The 18,960-nt window shown below is 61.4% G+C and overlaps 1 protein-coding gene and 1 long non-coding RNA gene across 4 annotated transcripts; one reads left to right on the top strand and one right to left on the bottom strand.

Moving 5' to 3' along the window:
• Positions 1-377: 377 nt before the first annotated feature.
• Jup (junction plakoglobin) lies at positions 378-17,711 on the bottom strand. Of its 3 annotated transcripts, none has more exons than XM_004859389.4 (14): positions 17,547-17,711; positions 10,608-10,820; positions 8,769-9,028; positions 8,448-8,686; positions 6,691-6,892; positions 5,877-6,021; positions 5,691-5,794; positions 4,612-4,950; positions 3,430-3,585; positions 3,236-3,355; positions 2,010-2,160; positions 1,804-1,925; positions 1,235-1,274; positions 378-1,147 (listed from the first exon to the last, which is right to left on the bottom strand). In XM_004859389.4, the coding sequence occupies exons 2-14, from the start codon at positions 10,813-10,815 to the stop codon at positions 1,005-1,007; spliced, it is 2,229 nt and encodes a 742-aa protein (XP_004859446.2). In that variant the 5' UTR covers positions 10,816-10,820; positions 17,547-17,711; the 3' UTR covers positions 378-1,004. The 3 variants fall into 3 exon arrangements, with proteins under 3 accessions (XP_004859446.2, XP_087058424.1, XP_012933229.2); XM_087202298.1 differs by having other exon boundaries at positions 17,469-17,596; XM_013077775.3 differs by lacking the exon at positions 17,547-17,711 and adding an exon at positions 17,052-17,074.
• LOC110344800 (uncharacterized) lies at positions 4,858-5,524 on the top strand. Its single transcript, XR_002387624.2, has 3 exons — positions 4,858-4,973; positions 5,145-5,239; positions 5,423-5,524. It is a non-coding gene; the product is annotated as an uncharacterized LOC110344800 (long non-coding RNA).
• Positions 17,712-18,960: the final 1,249 nt, after the last annotated feature.

An 18,960-nucleotide genomic window follows, 5' to 3' on the forward strand; every position in this document is an offset into this window, starting at 1 on the left:
AAAGGTTCCATTTCAGGCCCTAAGGAGCCTCAAGGGCCTGAACTGTTTGTCTGAATGCGTACTTAACTTTCTTCAAACAAAACCCTCCCTCTTCCTCTTAGCCAGGGTCCTGAAAACACTTTCAGAGGACCTGTGCTAGAGGTGGGGCGGGGTGTGCTGCCCAATGAGCCCAGGGTGCTCCTGGGCACCGTTTCTGGGGTCTTCCCTAGTCACTGAGGGGCTCAGACTGGGGTCAAACCCAACACCCTCCTGCCTCAGCCTCCCAGACTGTGTCTTTTATCAACTGTGCTTTCCCGGGTTCTCCATCACTGGTGTTTCCGGCCTGGAGCTGCTGAGTAGCCACTGGAGACCCGGGACCCACACCTCTGAATGGCTCCTTGACTCCAAGTGTGATTTTTATTTCCTTTGCTTTGGTCGATACAAAAACCCCACCAAGAACCAAGGCCATAAAGCAACGATGACCATGAACTCGCAGCCGGCCCTCACGGGCGGGCGGGGGACGTGGTCCACAGCGGGGAGGGGGACAGGAAGCCCACACCGCACACCGCAGGGGTCAGCAAGAGCACTTCTGGGGTTCTCGGGTGGGACGGGCCGGGAGGGGCGTCGCTCAGGGGGGCTCCCGCCCCACCACCAGGTCCTGAGCTTTGGGCTGCAGCTGTGGGGGCCCAGACCATGCACAGGACTCACAGCCCGGGGTCGCGGGGTCTGAAGCTTTAGGGCCAGGGTCACGGAGGGGGGGGCAGGCCCGGGACAGGGGACCCCGGGGCGCAGCGGAGGGGCGGCGGCTCCGCGCAGGCACTTTTCAGGCTCACCTGTGTCCCCAGGGGCCACACCTGCCCACAGCTGCCGGCCCAGGCACAGCCAGGCCGGCCACTCCCGGAGGGCCAAGGTCCCGCCCAGGCAAGGTCTGAGGAAGGCGGACCACACCCCGGCACCCCAGAAAGGAGCCGGCTTAGAGCTGGGGTTCAGCAGAGCCAGGAGGAGAGCGCGGAGCAGCAGGGCGCCTAGGCCAGCATGTGGTCCGAGGTGGGGTACGGGAGCCGCAGGCCGTCGCCGTAGGGCAGGTCCAGGGGGTACTCCCCGTCCACGTCCAGGTGCTCCGGGGGGTCGTCGCCCGCGTACATGGGGCGGTAGGTGGCGTCCAGGTCTGCGGGGAGGGGTGGAGCCTCAGCGCCCTGCCTCCCGTGCCCCGCCCCCGCGAGGAGGACCCGGTGTCCCCTCAGGCGAAACTCACCATCGGCGTAGGGCTCGTTGATGGGGATCATGCTCTGGGCCTGCGGGACAGAGGACAGAGCGGGCTTAGAAACTCAGGGAGGGCTGGGTGTGGTGGCGCATGCCTATCATCCCAGGCCTCCAGAGCTGAGGCAGGAGGATCGCCCGCCCGCAAGGCGGCCCGGGCCAGCCTGAATTGCATTACAAGACCCTGTCGCAAAGCAAAGCAAAGCAAAGCAGGCTCCGCCCTCAAACCTGTTATACATTCATTTGGACAAAAGGAAACCCCTGCTTTTATAGGTAAAACACAGATATACAGGGCCGGGGATGTAGCTCAGTGGTACCGCCTGCCTCCCAAGCACAAGGTCCTGCGTTCGATCCCCATACCAAAAACAAAACAAAACAAAACAAAAACAGATACACAGTTCAACCTACTACTTCCACCTGCTGCGAGTTGTCACACGTGATCTACTTATATAGGGAAATCTGTCACCCCCATCACGGTAGGTTGGGGCCTCCCCACAAGTGGAGCCCTTGAGCAGTGCACAACTTGAACAGCCCTGTGCGCCCGCGGCCCAGCCCGACGCTCACCGCCTCCCAGGCAGCCGGGTCGTGCTTGAAGAGGGAGTTGGTCAGCTCCACGGACACGCGCTTGCGGTAGTCAGGGTTCTTGTCCTCGGAGATGCGGAACAGGACGGCGGCCGCGTAGGTGGCTGAGGGGAGATAGCCAGGGGCGGGTCAGGCGAAGGGCGGCCGGAACGCACCTGCGCCCGCGCCCGCGCCCTGCTCCGCCTCACCGGTGCCCTCATTGCGTGAGTGCAGCAGCTCCATGAGGGGCGCAGAGGCGCCCTCGGCATCGATGGCGTCCGCCGCCTCCTTGTCCTGGGCCAGCTCACACAGCACGCCCGCCGCCACGCGCTGGATGTTCTCCACCGAGGAGTACAGCAGCTGCGGGGGCGGGCGAGCGGCGGGTGAGTGGGGGCAGGTGGCGCCTCCCACCTCCCTGCCTGCAGGGGACCCTAGAGAACCCGGGGGGCCGGGTGTGGAGGCGCCCGCCTGTCACCCCAGCGCTCGGGAGGCTGAGGCAGGAGGATGGCCAGTTTGAGCTCAGCCTGGGCTACATGGGGATTGCACGACACCCTGTCTCAAAATGAAAATAAAAATGTGGCAGGGCATGATGGTGCACGTCTATGATCCCAGCACTTGGGACGCTGAGGCAGGAAGATTTCTGTCAGTTCGAGGCCAGCCTGGACTACACAGACCCTGTCTCAAAACAAAAATAAATAATTTTTTTTTTTGGTACCGGGGATCGAACTCGGGACCTTGAGCTTGCAAGGCAGGCGCTGGAACCACTGAGCTAAATCCCCAGCCCGATAAATAAATTTTTTAAAAAATTTGGGGGGGGTACCGGGAATCGAACTCGGTCCTTGCGCTTGTGAGGCAGGCGGAGGAACCACTGAGCTAAATCCCCGACCCCAATAAATTAAATCTTTCTAAAAAATCATGTACAACCCTTCCCTGAGGAGAGAAGCTGAGGCTTTGTGGCTCCGTCGCAGCACAGGACACCCTGGGGTCTCTGTCTTCCCCCAGACCGAAAGCCCAGAGGGGAGGAGCCCGGTACGGCCACCCGTTGTCCTCCGTGCCCCTGGAAACGGCTCTCCGGAGGAACGCTCCCTCCTCAGCCTCCCAGCCCGCACTGTTTGTTTCTGCCCGCCTGGGCTCCTCATTCTCCCAGCCTCTGCTTAATATTTCCACACTCTCTAGGCTGTTACTCTGGCCGAGAACTCGCAGCGATCCTCCTGTCTCAGCCTCCCGAGTGCTGGGATCCCAGCCAGGCGCGCGTCACGAGGCCCGGCTGCAGTTTGTCTCTAACAGGACACTGAGCTGTCTGTGGCTGAATCCGTTTCCGTTTTCCCTTCCCGACGTGCTCCTGTGTTTGGAAAGCCCTGCCCTCCCTGGGGCTGCCCGCCGGACCTGCTGAGGCGCTGGCGGCCCGACTGCGAGCCCCGCCCACCGCGCGCACCTGCACGAAGAGCGGGATCGTGTTGAGGCGGAAGATCTCCATGCGGTTCATGGGGTCTCGGGCCAGGATGTGCAGGGCGCCGGTGCAGCCTTCCACGATCTCCTCCATCCGCACGCCGTCCTGCGCCAGGCGGGGGACGGGAGGTCAGGGCTGCTCGGGGCAGGTACAAAGGGCACCCCAGGCCCCCGCCTCACCGTGTAGGGCTGCTGCGTGCCCGCGGCCACGTGGCGCTGGGCGTCCTGGTGCGCCTTGACCAGCAGCTGCACCAGCCTGGGGATCACAGCCGCCTCCTGCAGCGGCGCGTGGTTGGCCGGGCACAGGGCCAGGTTCCGGATCAGCCCGATGGTGGCCTGCGAGAAGGGCGGGGCCTCAGCCTCCCGTCCCCGCCCGGCCAGCGCTCCGGCCCCGCCCATCTTTGGCCTGGATTGTGACCTGTCCCCCAAAGGGCTGCGCGGGATGGGGCCCCTCTTTGGGACCCCCCTCTGCAGCAGTTGGTCATCTCATCGGATGCTTAAGACCAGAAGCCAAAACGAGTCACCTGAGAAGCGGGGCGTGGTGGCGCACACCTGGCTTCCACCACTCAAGAGGCTGAGGCAGGAGGCTCACAAGTTGAAGGCCAGCCCTGCCCAAGTTAGCAAAGTTCTGTCTCAGAATCAAACTTAAAAAGGGCTGGGGCCGCCGCTCAGTGGTAAGGGTCCATCCCCAGGGGTTAAAGAGATCGGGAGACAGGAGGGTGTGGGCAGGAGCCTGTCACTTGTCTCCTAGCTGCCAAGACTGTCACCGGCCCGGGGAGAGCAGGGACCAAGCACCAAGGCTGGTCCCACGCTGCCACACTTTCCGTAGACAGAGTCTTTGGTCTTTAATCCATTTTGTGGCACTGGGAATGGCACCCAGGGCCTCACTCCTGCTAGATGAGCATCTGCCCCTAAGCTACATCCCTGGCCTTTTTATTCTTTTTGAGACAGGAACATCTAAGTTGCCTGGCTGAGACATGAAGTTGCATTCCTCCTGCCTCAGTCTCCAGCAGAGCTGGACTAGACAGATTACAGGTGTGCACCACTGCACCTGGCTAGACTTTGTTTTTTTAATTTAACGTTAAATCACATGGCATCTTGTTGTGTTTTTTTTTTTTGAGACAGGGTCTGGCTCTGTAGTCCAGGCTGGCCTTCAACTCAGTGAGATCCTCCTGCCTCAGCCTCCTGAGTGTTGGGATGACAGGTGTGCACCACCACACGCGGTTACAGTGTCACCTCATGGAAACCAGCTCACAGAAGCCCGGCGGGGACCCCCACTCTCAGGTCAGCAAAGCCCACGACCACCTCGCCCTGGACTCCTTTCCTGGTTCCCGAGCCTACGCCCTGCCCGGCGGGCCCCACCTTGACCAGCGGCCACTGGTTGGGCTGGTTCAGCAGCTTCACGATGGCCGGGATGCCATAGTTGAGGCGCACAGAGTTCTGCGCCATCTCGGCCTCTGGGTGGCGGCTGGTGAGGTGGCGTAAGGCGCACACGGCGGGCTCCGCGATGTCGTCCTTGTCGCCGGCGCGCAGGATGGCGTGGATGAGCGCCTCCACGCCGCTGTTCTGTGTCACCAGCGTCTTGTTCTTGCTGTTGTTGCAGGTCAGGTTGGACAGCGTGCCCGTGGCGCAGGTGAGCACGTTCACGTCGTCCACGCTCAGCTGGCTCACCAGGGTCTTCAGCACCCCCTCCAGGCTCTCCTGGGGACGCAGCGCGGGTGCAGGTGGGACCCAGGGCCTCACCGAGCGACACCCTCCCCTCGCCCTTTGTTACTTTTTATTTCGGTTTTGGGGTTTTTTTTGATACCAGGGATCAAACTCGGGTCCTTGTGCTTGTGCAGCAGGTGGCGAAACCACTGAACTAAATCCCCGGCCCACTTTTTATTTCGAAACAGGGTCTAAGTTCCAGGCTGAGCTCAAACTTGCGGTCCTCCTGCCTCAGCCTCCCACAGTGCACCGTCAGGCTCAGCTAATGCCCGGGCATTTCCAGGTACCTGGGAGAGGCCATAAGAGGCCAGGGACCAGGCGAGGGCCCGAGGACCGATGTCCACACCTCTCCCCTTCCTGGGCCCTCGCTGCGCCCCCTAGCGGCCCCCAAGCCAGATGGGCTTTCACAAGACCCCTAACTCAGGAGTCTCACATCTGGGGCGCACAAGGGCCTTGTGGTCCACAGAAGGAGCCTAGCACTGGGGACAGACGGTGCTGACTTTGAATCCCAGCTCTCCCACCTGCTGGCTGAGAAGGTGAGCACTGTTGAACTCCCGGGGCCTCAGTTTCTCCAGCTAAGCCAGGGGGGTACACTCTGCACCCCGAGCTTTCGGAAATTAAGGGGCTCGGGGCCTGGTCCTGGGCTGGATTCTTCCCCGGAAGCCGTCCTATGGCTCACGATCCGGACAAAAGTGCCCCCCCAGCCCGGCCCAGGGCACCGGGCTCCCCCTCACCTGCTTAGTGGCCACGTCTGAGAGGTTGCGCAGCGTCCACAAGCAGTTCTGCACCAGGCGTGGGCTGTTGCTGCTCAGGTGTTTGCCCAGGGCCTGCATCCCACCTGGGGGGGGGCAGGGAATCAGCCTAGCCCCGCCCACCCCGCCCGCGGGCCCCGCCCCCGCCCGCACAGGTGCAGTCCTCACCGGCCTCCACGATGGCGGGCTTGTTGCTGGGACAGACGGACAGCACCTTGAGCACGCGGCTGGTGGTCCACAGCAGCTTCTCATAGCTGTAGTTCCGCATGATCTGCACCAGCGCCTGGGGGCCCCCGTTGGCCAGGATGATCAGCTGCAGGGATTGGAGGAGACAGATGGAGATGGGGCGGTCATCAGCACCCGGCTTCGCCAAAACCGGAGAACTTTTGTGCCATCACACGAGCCACAACAAATCGTTTTTGGTTTTTTTTCTTTAGGGACAGGGTCTCGCTATGTAGCCAGCCCAGGCTGGCCTCTGAACTTCCAGGGAGCCTCCTGCCTCAGCCTCCCAAGTATTGCATGCAATATTAAACCAAATGTGGGAAACAAGGGTAACACCCGCTGCCAGCCATGGTCCCTGAGGTTAAGTCTAGGCCACAGTGACGGCGAACCTTTCAGTTTTCAAGATAACAAACAGCCCAACTGTGGCACACGTGCCGTGCCATAGGTTCACCACCGCTGGTCCAGGAGCATGGAAAGCCTTTAGCCCCACCAATGAAAACTGTCTGCATTCTGGGAAAGCTGTGTGCCCAGAGACACCCCCTACAGCTTGGCTTATAGAGGGGGGAAATGGCTGGGCAAAGCAGATGCTCTCCTGTAATCCCAGCACTCTGGAAGGAAGGCTGAGGCAGGAGGATCACAACTTTAAGACCAGCTTAGGCAATTTAGCCACTTAGTGAGACCTTGTCTCAAAATAAAGAAGGCTGGGACGCTCGCAGCTCGTGTGAAGGCCCAGCCTGGGGACGTGGCCTCCAGGGCCCACCTTGCTCTCCTGGTTGCCGTAGGCCAGGAGCTGCAGGCAGTCGGTGGTGATGGCCAGGAACTTGGGGTTGTTCTTGTTGAGCAGCGGCACCATCTTCTGCAGTCCGTCCGCCAGCCGCACGGCCATCTTGGCGCCCTCCTGGTACAGCAGCAGGTTGTGCAGCGTGGTGATGGCGTAAAACAGCACGGACTCCACGGGCGAACTGCATGCAGCAGGTGGGTGTCAGGACCGGGTGCTGTCCGTCCCCTCCCCTCCCGTACCGTCCCTTCCCCCTGATAAACTCAGCACAGGCAAGGCCTGGGCTTGCGTCCTGGCACAACGGAAAATAAAGTCAGGCAGCAGAAGTGCGGCCCAGCAGGGTCCTGGACCAAGGATGTGAACATCAGGCTCTGCCGGGCATGGTGGCGCTCGCCTGTGACCCCAGCCCTGGAGGCTGAGGCAGGAGGATCCCTGAGAGTTCAAGGCCAGCCTGGACTACACAGCAAGACCTTGTCTCAAGAAATAAAACCCACTCCAGTAAGCAGCCGACTCGTGATGACTTCTCTTGCCTGCTCACACACTGCGTCCACTCACTCGCTGTCTGCTCTCCCGTGCAACCCTTAGCCATTTCCTCTCTGTCCTCACTGATTGATCACCAATCCACCCACCGCTAAAATAACCACTATTAACACTTGATCTTTCCACTGTGCATGTCTTTTTTTATTGTTTGTGTGTCCTGTATTTCCTGACACAGCGTCTCACGAAGCCGCAGAATTACCCAACCTGGACTCAAACTTGCAATCCTCCTGCCTCAGCCTCCCAGAGTGCTGGGGTTCCAGATGTTTGCCACCACACTGGCTTATATGTATTTTAATATAATAGGAATAACCTATAAAGCGTGTATCCTACTCTTCATTTAATAGTATAGCATAAGGGCTGGGGATTTAGCTCAGTGGTTTCGCCACCTGATGCGCAAGGGCAAGGACCCTGAGTTCAATCTGCAGTACCAAAAAAAAAAAATAGTATAGCATAAACATTTGCCCATTCTCAGGAATGTTTCAGTAGTGACTTTTTTTTTTTTTTTTTTTTTTTTTTTGGTACCAGGGATTGAACTCGGGTCCTTGCGCTTGCACATCAGGTGGCAAAACCACTGAGCTAAATCCCTGGCCCTCGGTAGTAATATTTTTAATGGCTGTATAATGTCTTATATTAAATATTATACATAATTGCTGGGCATTTTGGAGGTTGGTTTTTATGAGACAGGATCTCACTATGTAGTCCAGGCTGCCCTTGAACTCGCTAAATAGCCCAAGCTGGCCTCTAACCAGTGACGGCGAGCCTTTCAGAGCTCCCAATAACAGCCACTGCAGCACAATGCCACAGGTTCACCACCATTGCTCTAGGCCATCCTCCTGCCCCAGCCTCCTCCTGAGCACTGGGATTCCAGGCCTGCACCACCATATCCAGCTTCTTGCTGGACATTTAAATAAAATAAAATCTCATGGTCCCCTGAGCCAAGCAGCACTCTTAAATACAGGGCGCAGGGCGTCCCATCCTGTCCTCTCCCAGTGGGACCCCACCTCCTGCTTCTGGCCCCAGCTGGTGCTGAGCACGAAGAGGCCTTTGGGGTCCCAGAGGGCTCAAAACCCAGCCCTCTGCCCCCAGGAGCTGCAGCCTGGCAGGGCCAAGGCCAGGAGAGCTCAGGGACCTCAAGCTGCTGCCTTGGCTGGAACTTGGCCCACGGGAGCGCCTGGGGCATAGCCCCTCCGACACTGCACCTGAGCATGCGGACCAGGGCGGGGATGCCGCCCGACTTGAAGATGGCCAGCAGCCCCTCGCGGTGGTGCGACAGGTTGTGCAGGATGCTGGTGGTGCATCGCGCCGTGTCCAGGTCGCTGGTGTTCTGCATGGTGCGCACCACGCCCGCTACCAGCTGCGGGGACCCCATCAACGCCCGGCGCGACGCCTCCTTCTTGGACAGCTGGTTCACGATCATGGCCGCCTTGGTCACCACCACCTGGGGCCGGGCGGGAAGGTCAGGGGGACTGAGGCCGAGGCCGCGCATGTGCGGGGAGCCGGGCCGCCCTCCCGCCACGCACCGGGTCCTCGTCGTTGAGCAGCTTGGTGAGCTCGGGCAGCGCGCGCGTGGCCAGCTCGGCGTCGTCCTGGTAGTTGATGAGGTGCACGATGGCCGACTTGAGCAGCTGTGACGGCTCAGCCAGGCGCTGCAGGTTGGTGGCCTGGCCCTCCACCTGCGTGGCCAGCAGCAGCGAGCTGTCCTCGCCGGTCACGCCAGGGCACATGGCCTCCCGCACACGCTTGGCCCTAGCCGTGGTGGACATCTGGTAGTCCAGGTCACCTGGGGGCAGAGGCAGGGGCTGAGCTGGGGCACAGACACCGGCGAGCCCCCCCCCCCCCCGCCTGCGGACACCGGTGCACCGAGGCCCCAGCCACACGGGGGCGCTACGCCTCAGTCTCCCCGTCTGGAACGTGGCGTCCTCCTGCTCTGCCTGCAAGGGGCTTCTTACAACAGTTAAAGGACATCATAGCTGCCACATACTCTCAAAAGAAAAGTCCCATGCAGGGGTGGTGACACAAGCCTATCATTCCAGCACGTGGGAGGCTGAGGCAGGAGGATCACCCCAAGTTCGAGGCCAGCTTGGGCTGCATAGTGAGCTCAAGGCCACATATGGGATGCAAAGGAAGACCCTGTCTCAAAGCATCTTGTGGCCTGGCACCCACCACTACAAAAATGTGTGATGATTCTGAACAAGGACAGCTGGGCCAGGGTAGCACAGTGGCAGGCAGAGCACGCACCCACCGCACACCAGGCACTGTGTTCCACCCCCAGAGGTGCAAATAAAGAAGAGAACAGCTAAGCCAGGAGCAGTCACACACCTGTGCTCCTAGCACCCCAGAGGCTGAGCCAGGACTGCAAGCCTGGGCAATTTAGCCACTTAATAAAATCTTTTCTCAAAATAACAACTGAAAGGGCCGGGGATTTAGCTCAGTGGTTTCACCGCCTGCTGCACAAGTGCAAGGACCCCAGTTCGATCCCCGGTACCAAAAAAAAAACAACTGAAAGAGTCTGGGGAGCAGGGTGTGGTGGCACATGCCTGTAATCACAGGAGGCTGAAGCAGGAGGATCCCTGGGAGTTTGAGGCCAGCCTGGGCTAAATAGTGAGTTCAGGGCCAGCCTGGACTACTTACTACAAGGAGAGACCCTGCTTCAAAACAACAAACAAAAAATTTTTTTAAATAAATAAAAAGGGGCCGGGAATTTAGCTCAGTGGTTCTGGCGCCTGCCTCGAAAGCACAAGGTCCCAAGTTCGATCCCGGGTACCAAATAAATAAATAAATAAATAAATAAATAAAAAGGCTGAGGATGGGGCAGCCCATTCAGGAGCCGTCCTGTCTCTCAGGAGCTATTCTTATTCCCCAATAAATTTTCCTACTCTTAAAAAATAAAAAAATTTTAAAAACAGAAAAGCTGGGGATGTAGCTCAGTGCAGAGGCTCTGGTTTAAGCCCAGTTCTGAAAAAAAGAAAAAGAAAAAAAACGCTGATATTTTTGAATCCTTGCTAGGTGCCTGGCAGTGAACGAGGCGATTGTTTTCTCATTAACTCTTACAGCCCGACAAGGCGAGGGTGTGCGAGGGTGTGATCCATTCCCCTGCTTTCCAGAGAAGCCTGGGCCCCAGGGCTGAAGACAGCCCCATGCTCCCTCAGATCAGACTGCCTGAAACCACAAGATACCGATCACCCCCAAAGCAAGGCCGGCAGAGCCCCAAGCACCCCAGGTCACCCAGCAGCACTGCTTGGCCTCTGCACAATGCCAGGGGCCCCAGCTGTCCAGGAGGGGCAGGCACTTTGTCCTCTGGTCAGGTGAGGATGGCACTGCCAGCTGCCCACTCCACCCCACCTCTGTCCCGGCCGCACCTGGCCCCTGGGGCGCGGCCTGCGTGTACGTGGTGGTCTTCTTGAGCGTGTACTGGCGCCCGCAGGTCTCATCCTCGTCCAGGATGCCCTTGCTGCTGATGGAGGGCGCACAGGTGTTGGCGCCCGAGTGGATGCCCGAGTCATAGGTGTAGGTCTGCTGCCACTCCGTCACCTTGATGGGCTGCTCGATCAGGTTCATCACCTCCATGGTGGCTGTGGGACAGCGGCAGGAGGTCAGCCAAGGCCCAGGCCCCAGGCTGGCAGCTCTGACCCGGCCTCGGGAGGGACAGGAAGGGCCCGGTGCCCCCACAGGGGCCAGAAGGGGCCATAGGCCATGGGCTTGGCAGGGGCAGGCCTGGACCTGGGTGGGGCAGGGAAGCGGCCCGACAGGTTTCTGCAGGCTGTGGCGTGGTCAGAGGATGGGACTCTCTTTCCAGCAGCTTGGGCAGTTGGCACGAGGCCCCCAGGCCCACTGTCCCCGTGCCCCAGCTCCTGGAGCCCCCAGCGCAGGCTCAGCCTCTGCTCCCTGCCTCTCTGCTGGGCCTCAGTGGCCTCACTGGTGGGGATCAAGCAGGTTCTGCCTTGGCAGCACAGTGGGGCGCATGGGCTCAGTGTCCCCTCCAGGCCCCCGGAGCCTGGCTGGGGCACCAGGGTGGCAGGCATCCTTCCTCACGCAGGCACTTGGGGCGTGAAGGCAGAGGGACTCGGGTGCCCCTAACAGACGTGACGCGGTCACTGGGACCAGGCCAGCATGCATGCCCCACGCAGCTCCCGGGGGCAAGCATAGCCCAGCCAGCCCCCTACCCAGTGGGGTGGGCCCCGCACCTCAAACAGGGCCAGCAAGGCTGAGGGAGAGGCAGCGGGTGTCCCGGGCCCGCCCAGGAGCAGGGGATTCCCAGCTCCGCCCTCCAGCAGGTGACAAGGCCCTGGGTGACAGCCCCGCCCCTTCCGCACACCCGGGAGGCAGAGGTGGCGCCACCCCTGCCTCCCTCCCTCGCTCAAGTGACTCAGAGTTTCAGGCTGAGGAGCAGAAGCAGCCAGTGCGCAGCTGCTGCAGGGAGGGGCCAGAGGAGCAGCAGGTACAGAGGAGCCAGAGGCAGGAAACTCCTGTCCCTCCCCGCCCTGACCCTCCAACGCCACTGCAGGGGACCTCAGTCCCTGGGCTTGGGACAAGCTGGCGGTCCCCTGCCCTGGCCACACCCCATGCTGACCAGAAATGGTCCCAGCCCACAGGGCCCAGGCAGAGGGGACGGGGCTCCCCGAAAACCAAGGACCAGCCTCCTGTTCAGGGGCCTCTGGGAGGCTGAGGCAGGCGGATCGCAAGCTCAAGTGACCAATGCCCAGACAATTTAGTGACTGAGCAGGACCCTGACTCAAAACAAAAATCTGAAAAAGAGCTGGGGCTGTGGCTTACTGTGAAGGGCCTGGGTTCAACCCCAGTACCACACAATGGGAGACGAGGCGCGCAAGTCCAAACCCACCCTGGGCAACTTAGTCAGACCCTGTCTCAGAGTAAAAACTACCCATATTTAAAAGGGCTGGGATGCAGCTGAGCTCGAAGGCTCTGGGTTAGTCTCCAGGGCCACAGCTGACAGGAGATTCGGGACCAGAGCCATCCCGTCCCGGCAGACTCCAGCCAGCAGGAGCCGGACAGCTGCCCAGGGAGGGTGGGAGGGCGACTCGGGGGTCGGAGCAGACAGCCAGCTGCCTTTATCATCAAATTAACCTCAACTGCACTGGCCGGCATTTTCTTCTTATTTTAGAGCTCATGGGGTTTGAACCAAGGCTGAGCCATGTCCCCAGCCCTTTTCATTGTGAGACAGGGTCTCTAACTTGTCCAGGCTGGGCTTGAACTCACAGTGATCCTCCTGCCTCAGCCTCCCAGGGTGCTGGGATGACAGACAGGCCTGCACCACCACGCCCAGTGAGGCAAGCATTTTGCTATTTCAAATTTCTAGATGGAGAAACCGAGGCTCCACACTGAGAAGGTTGGCCAGAGTTTGGGCCAGCAGACAGGTCCCCAGCATGGTCCCTGGTGGAGACAGCCCCACTGCACATAGGGCACCTCAGGGTGCTGTCCCATCTCCACTTCACTGCACTGGGCGTCCTTCGGTGGTCCAGTCTCCTGCCTGAGCTCTGTCTGCAGAGCGACCGCCCCAGCCGGTCTTAGGAATGAAGGCCGAGGGTGGGCATGGGAAAACAGTCCCGAGAAGGGACGCACAGAGCTCTTCCTGAGTCAGCCTCAGGCGGGATGCCCCAGCCCACCCCAAACTCCCAGAACCCGGAGCAGGTTCCCCAGCTGGCCGGGTGGAGGGCCACACCCAGGCTGCTGTCACCCGCCCCCCCAGGGCATCGAGAGTCCTGCCACAGACTACAGTCAGAGACAGGCGGGGCCTTGCTGAATGGGCACCTTGTCGGCAGCAGAGAGGAGGAGGTCAGCTCAGTGACCGGACAGGAAGGGAGAAGGCCAGGTCCACCCTGGGAAAGAGTCTGGGACGGCCCCACCCTCACCCTGGTGGGTGCACAGCCCAAGAGGCCCTGGCACCAGCACCCTGAGTCCTTTAACAGTAAGCCCACCCCCAGGCGTCCTGGGACACACCTGTCACCCCAGCACTCCAGAAGCTGAGGCAGGAGGATCGCTGTGACTGAAAGAAATGGGCACAGGTGGGCTGCGGGACACCTGGCACAGGGACAGGAAGGGCTGCCAGAGACGCCTCACAGAGCCAGGCATTCAGGAAGCAGCTGGGCAGGGCCAGGCCCGGGTTTCTGTGTGCCAGAGGCGGCCACATTGTGCCTACCCCCATGCCAGGGAGTCAGCAGGGGCAGGAGGGCCACGCTGAGGCAGGACGACACCTCCAGGGCCACAGTTTCCCTCCTCTGTGAGGTGAACCCCAAGCCACTCCCTCTGTTGCCAATCGACCCGTGTGCTCCAAAGCTGGCTTGGACAGGAAAGGCCCTGGTGACCTCCTGTTGGAGACACCACTGCAGCTGAGCGGGAGGACCCTGGGTCTCCTGTGACCTCAGGAGAGTGCAGAAGTAGCCGACTCGCGGGCCCAGGCTACTGTCCCTGGGCCAGGGACACCTGGGCCCCTCTGGGAAGAAGGGTCACCCTGAGAGGCGCTGGGGACAGAGGACTGGGGGCTTCTGGAGCTAGGCCCTCCCTTCCGGTCTGCAGCAGGGCCAGCACAGGGCGGGACACGGAGGGGACAGGCAGGGGACGGAAGTGCCCAGGCAAGCAGCCTGGCCTGGGGACCCTGGGGCCCTGGAGAGGGGCCACCTCCTGCTGGGGGCCCAGTCCAGGTGAGCCCGAGCAGACGAAGCCCTATCAGGGACAGCAGCAGGGGTGACTTGCAGGGCAACAGCGCTGGCTTCACGGGTCCCCTGCTCCCACTGCCCGGCCTCCCCCACCCCTGGGCCGCCCACCCCTCCTCAGGGATGGCAGCGCCCTCCCCTGGGCGGATGGTGGCACTGCAGCCCGGTCCCCACCCAGACCAGGCTGGTTTGGAAGGAGGCTTGGTTAAAACTTTACGGTGAGCCAGGCATGGTGGCCCACGCCTGTGATCCCAGCACTTGGGAGGCTGAGGCAGGAAAATCATCAGGAGTTCAAGGCCAGCCTGGGCTACAAAGATCTTGTCTCAAAAAAAAAAAAGAGAAAAGAAAAAGAGAAAAACTTCACCGTGTGCAGCAAGTGAGCTCACAGATGAGGCTGCAGAAAAGACAGCACTAAGAAAAGAGAACAGCGGGCTCCCTACAGAGTTGGGATTAAAGTGAATTTTTCTTCTCCCAATTTTTTTGCAACGTTTTTACAACGGTCAGATATTCACTCTTTCAATCAGGGGAGTGGGGCAGCACCAACTGAGCAGCCTGCTTGCCTCTCGGCCTGTCCCGCCTGTCCACTCTCCTTGTCCCCACAGGCTGAGCCACCCTGCCAGCCAGGGGAGCTGCTGGGAAATGGGGCAGTGGCACCCCAGAGTCGCCCTCATCCTGGGAGAGGCCTGGGGAGGTCTTAGGTCTTAGATGCTGCTCATCTCTCTGCTGGGTGTGTAGTTCAGGCACTCTGGAGGCTGAGGCAGGAGGATCTTGCGTTGGGGCTACACAGTGAGTATCTCTGTAACAGCCAGGAAGTCCCTCCTCTGGTCCTCTACTCCCTGGCCTCCAGGACCCCCGCCTTGGCCAGCAGCAGCCTACTGCCACCCACAGGACCCCAACACATGACAGCTAGTCTCCTCAGGGTCAGCCAGAGGCACAACCCAGGCCTAAAGCTGACTCCCACCCTCACCTCTGCAGACAGTGGCTTCACATCTGGGCACCACCTCCAGCCAAGCTGGCAACTGCTGTTTCCTATCCAGGACGAGCCCAGGAAGCCTTGACTGGACCGAGCACAACCTCTGCTCACCTTCCCCACCACTCCCCCGGGCCCGGGCCTCCACCAAGCCACCAGGGCAGCAGAGTGGAAGGCCAGGACCCAGGCACCAGGCCTGTCCCCGCTGTCCCCCCAGACCCCCACTGCTCCCACAAGGCTCTCAGGAAGGCAGGGCTGGGGCGGCCCAGGGGCAGAGCTCTTCCTGGTTCCATCCCCGACCAGAAAGGAAAACATCCTTCAGGAGCTTCGCCAAGGCCCCGCGACGGGACTGGCCCTGGACCCGAGGACGACGCGCAAGCTCGGGTCCCCAGGCGTCAGCAGTCAGCGCCGCCTGCGTCTGAGGGCGGCCGCGGTGACGGAGGGAGAAGCAAAATGAAAGTCCTGGCACCCACGAAGTCTCTGTCCACCCTGGGGCACCACTGCCCGGGCCCCACTCCCCAAGGGGAGGCTCAAGGAGGCGAAGGGGCCCGGAGCGACTCCATCCAACCCTGGTCCCCATCAGAACCGGCTCTGCCACGGCCGCTCAGATAAACCCCAGCTGCGAGTCCTCGGCTCCAGCCGGTCTTAGGGGCCGCTGGTGGGGGAGACCCCTCACTGCGGGGCACCGGGAGGGAAGCGGCTGCCTCCCCCCGCCCCCGCGCGACCTTCTAGGTTCCCACTCGGCATCCTAAACCGCGGGGTGCACCAGGCCGGGGTGGGGCTGGGTGCGGACGGAGGCAGCGTCACCCAAGTCGGGGCTTGATCTGAGAGCCGTGACTAATGGATCCTGCCTTCCTCTTCCCGCCCCTGTCCTGTAGCCAGTTCTCACAGGCGCTGGCTAGCAATTCCCCCTCAGCATTATCTTTTCATCACAGCCACAAACCAGATTAGCTAAACTAATCATTTAGCCGGTTACCGAACAGTACGAGGCCTCCCCGCCCCCCGCCCCAGGCTCCCAGAGGAGGGGAAACAGGTAGTTTGGACCCAAACTCCACCCCCTGTTTCCCTAGGGGTCCACGCAAGGTCCCTGCCCCCAGGGCTGAGCCAGATGCTCGCCCAAGGCGGCCCAAGGGTTTCACCCCCTGAAAGCACTTTCCCATCTACACAGAAGACACTAGCAGGAGGGTCTCTCCAGGGGAGAGCGGGAGCCGGGGTACAGCTCGGTAGGCTGCTTGCCTAGCAGGCATGAGGGCCTGGGTTCAGTCAAAAAAATAAAATAAAGCCCAGGGAGGGCAAGCAGGGCCAAGCCCCCATCTTCGTGTGGCCCAGGGCAAGGCAGAGCCACCCTCACCTTCCGGCGGCTCCCCAAGGGGGCGGGGCCCCAAGTCCTGCCCCAAGACCACACCTCCGATGTTTGGAAACCAGTGTAGCCAGCTGGCTGGAAATCCAGACTCCCAGGACGCTGGGGACCAGGCAGAGGGCGCTACCTAGCTCTGCCCGAGGGCGCCAGGCAGGGACACGCCGTCCTCCCGTCCCACTTTCCCCCGGGAGCGCGCTCGGGAAAGGCGGTGGGTGGGGACGGGGCTGTAACAGAAACCAAATAGAAAGCGAGCCCCGTGCGCCGGGATCTTCAGCCTCAACTGGGGCGGGGGGGGGGGGGTCGTGTGGGGGAGGGGCAGACCCCCCCAAACAGGAGGACCGGCACCCTCTGCCCCGCCCCGCCCCGCCCCCACTGCTACTCAGCCCAGGGCCCGGCCGGGTCGCGGGGGTGCGGTGGTCCCGGGGGCAGGAAGAGAAGGAAGAAGCCGCTGCTTCCCCTCGGCGCCCCCACCCCGGCCCCGGGGGCGGCAAACAGGACGGAGGTGGGGGCGGGGCGGCGGGCGGGGCTCCGCTCCCGGGAACGCCGCTCCCTGGGAAGCCGGGCCGGGACCCGGGAAAGCCCCCGAGAGCCCCGCGGACACTTTCTCGTGCAAAGTTTGTTCGGGATGATTTTCCAACCGGGAAGGTCGGGCAGAGAGGGGGCCGCCGTTCCCAGCTCCACTCGGGGGCCCAGGAGAGGGGACCCCGCATCCCCGTGCGTGCACAGGCGGTTCTCCAGGGCCGGGACCCCGCCCTCAGCAGCCTGCCCCCGAGACGCCGCGGCCAAGCCCTCACCTGCTCACCTGGCCGCAGGTGGGGCGCTCGCCAGGGACGCGCTCAGCCCTGCGGAGCAGACAATAGGGCCGCACCCAGACCTGGGGGAGCCGGGAAGGCGGGCACCCAGAAGGACGCGGGTGCAGTGCCCCCCTCCGCCCTGAGAACGCGGGCCGCGAAGCCCCACCCCCCAGGCGGGGTGCACGGTGGGACGCGGGCGCCGCCGGGGAGTCAGGGACGCGGGGAGCGGGCTCCTCAGAGGCCCCGGCCTGATGGGGGTCGCGGGACCCGGAGGCACCTGCGGGCCCCTCCCGCCACCCACCCGATCGGTGGCAGCTCGAGACCCCGCAGCACCTCCGCCGGAAGCGCCCCTCCCTCGGCGCCGCGCCCAGGACCCCAGCGCGTCCCCTGCTGGTCGGGCACCCGGGCGCCCCCGGCCCCCTCACCTGCCTCGAGCCCGGCTCCGGGGCCGACCGCTGCCCCTCCTCTGCCCCCCGAGGTCCCTATCCCCCCACCGGGCGCACCTGGTGCGGGGCTGGGCAGGGTCGGGTCAGGTCTAGGCGGGTGTGGACCGGCGCGGGTAGAGAACTGGGTTCGGCGCGCGGGCGATGACTGCTCCGGACTCTGGCCGAGGCAGCGACTCAGTAACTGAACAAAAGGCGAGGGGAACCTGACAGTTTAGCCACGCCCCCGGCCCTCGAAGCCACGCCCCTGTTGGGGGGGACTCCCACTCGCTAACGCGAGTTCATTGGTTGCATCGTCCAATTTTCCCACCTTTGGGTGGAGCCTCGTGCCCGCTCCGCTTCCACGGCCGCTTCTGTTTATGCGCTCGCCATTGGCCCCAGGGACTGTCAGTCAATACTAGGGGTGGACCCCTAACGCGAGGGCCCATCCTCACTCTGCTTCTATTGGCAGATGGAAAGTTGCTTCCCTTTGATTGGACGAGGGTCTGTCAGTAAGACTGCAGAAAAGACCAATGGAAGCTCCGGGGTGTGTCTTGCCCCACCCTAGCTAGGAACAGGTAAGACTCACTCTTCCCTTCCCCCTACCTGTCCAACAGGTGAGTCAGGGTGCGCCGTGGGAAAGGACTGACGCCTTCGCTGGTCAGCCAGCTCAGCGTCAGGCATGATGCTTCTTGGGCTTATTCATCCAGGCCCCTAAGTGGCATCGACACATTTGGAAAGCATTTCACAGGCTTTGCACTGAGCTGGACTTTTTTTACCCCAGAGATGAGCGCCCCTGTCCTGCAGAATTAGCAGGGCGCTAGTTTGGGTCCTGGCACTCAATAGCTGTATGGTCTTAGGCAAGTTAGTTCGCCTGTCACCCCGCTCTCCTCACAAGCGGATCGGGCCCATTAGCTTTCTCTTTCTCAGCGTGGGGGGATCAGACGAAGCCAGCTTCCAAAATGTTAGGGTTTAAACAATCATACGGGTTTTTAGGTTTGCGTGACAGTTCTGAAATACTGTTAGGGCCACAAAACTATCTCAGTTTGAAAATGAAGACGCTGGAGTTAAGAAAGGTCACAAAACTAGACCAGAATCTGGGTGCCGTGGGGCGTAGCTGTCATCCAGGGCGCTCAGGAGGCTGAGACAGGTGGATCACTGGAGCCCAGAAATTCGATGCCAGCCTGGGCTGCTCAGTGAGACCCTGTCTTGATAAATAAATTCTTCTAATTCCAAGTCCTCCCAAACCAGTGTTCCTCCTCCTGGAGGAAGAGCTCAGGCATAAAATGTCAAAGCCACAGGGAAGGGGCAGGGGACAGCGACGCTCTAGGCAGAGACAGAAGAGCAGCTGTTTGGCCCAAGAATAAAGTGTTGGTGTAAGGAGGCTTTGGTGGGTCTGGAAGAAAAGTCAGGCAGCAGCTCTAAAGAAAAGACAGCAGAAAGAAAATAAGACCCCAGGCTCCTCAGCGGAAGGGCCTGGGTCAGACACCAGAAA

The sequence above is a fragment of the Heterocephalus glaber genome, unplaced genomic scaffold (assembly GCF_053883595.1).
Source record: "Heterocephalus glaber isolate CG9 unplaced genomic scaffold, H.glaber_assembly_v1.0 deba00001773, whole genome shotgun sequence".
NCBI classification, from domain to species: domain Eukaryota; kingdom Metazoa; phylum Chordata; class Mammalia; order Rodentia; family Bathyergidae; genus Heterocephalus; species Heterocephalus glaber.

Coding starts and splice junctions, on each gene's coding strand:
- Jup (XM_004859389.4), bottom strand. CDS start 10,815: ATGGAGGTGATGAACCTGATCGAGCAGCCCATCAAGGTGACGGAGTGG. Junction 5,795..5,876: donor GCCCGCCATCGTGGAGGCCG/GTGAGGACTGCA, acceptor GCCCCCCCCCAG/GTGGGATGCAGGCCCTGGGC. Junction 3,356..3,429: donor GCACGCAGCAGCCCTACACG/GTGAGGCGGGGG, acceptor CGCCTGGCGCAG/GACGGCGTGCGGATGGAGGA.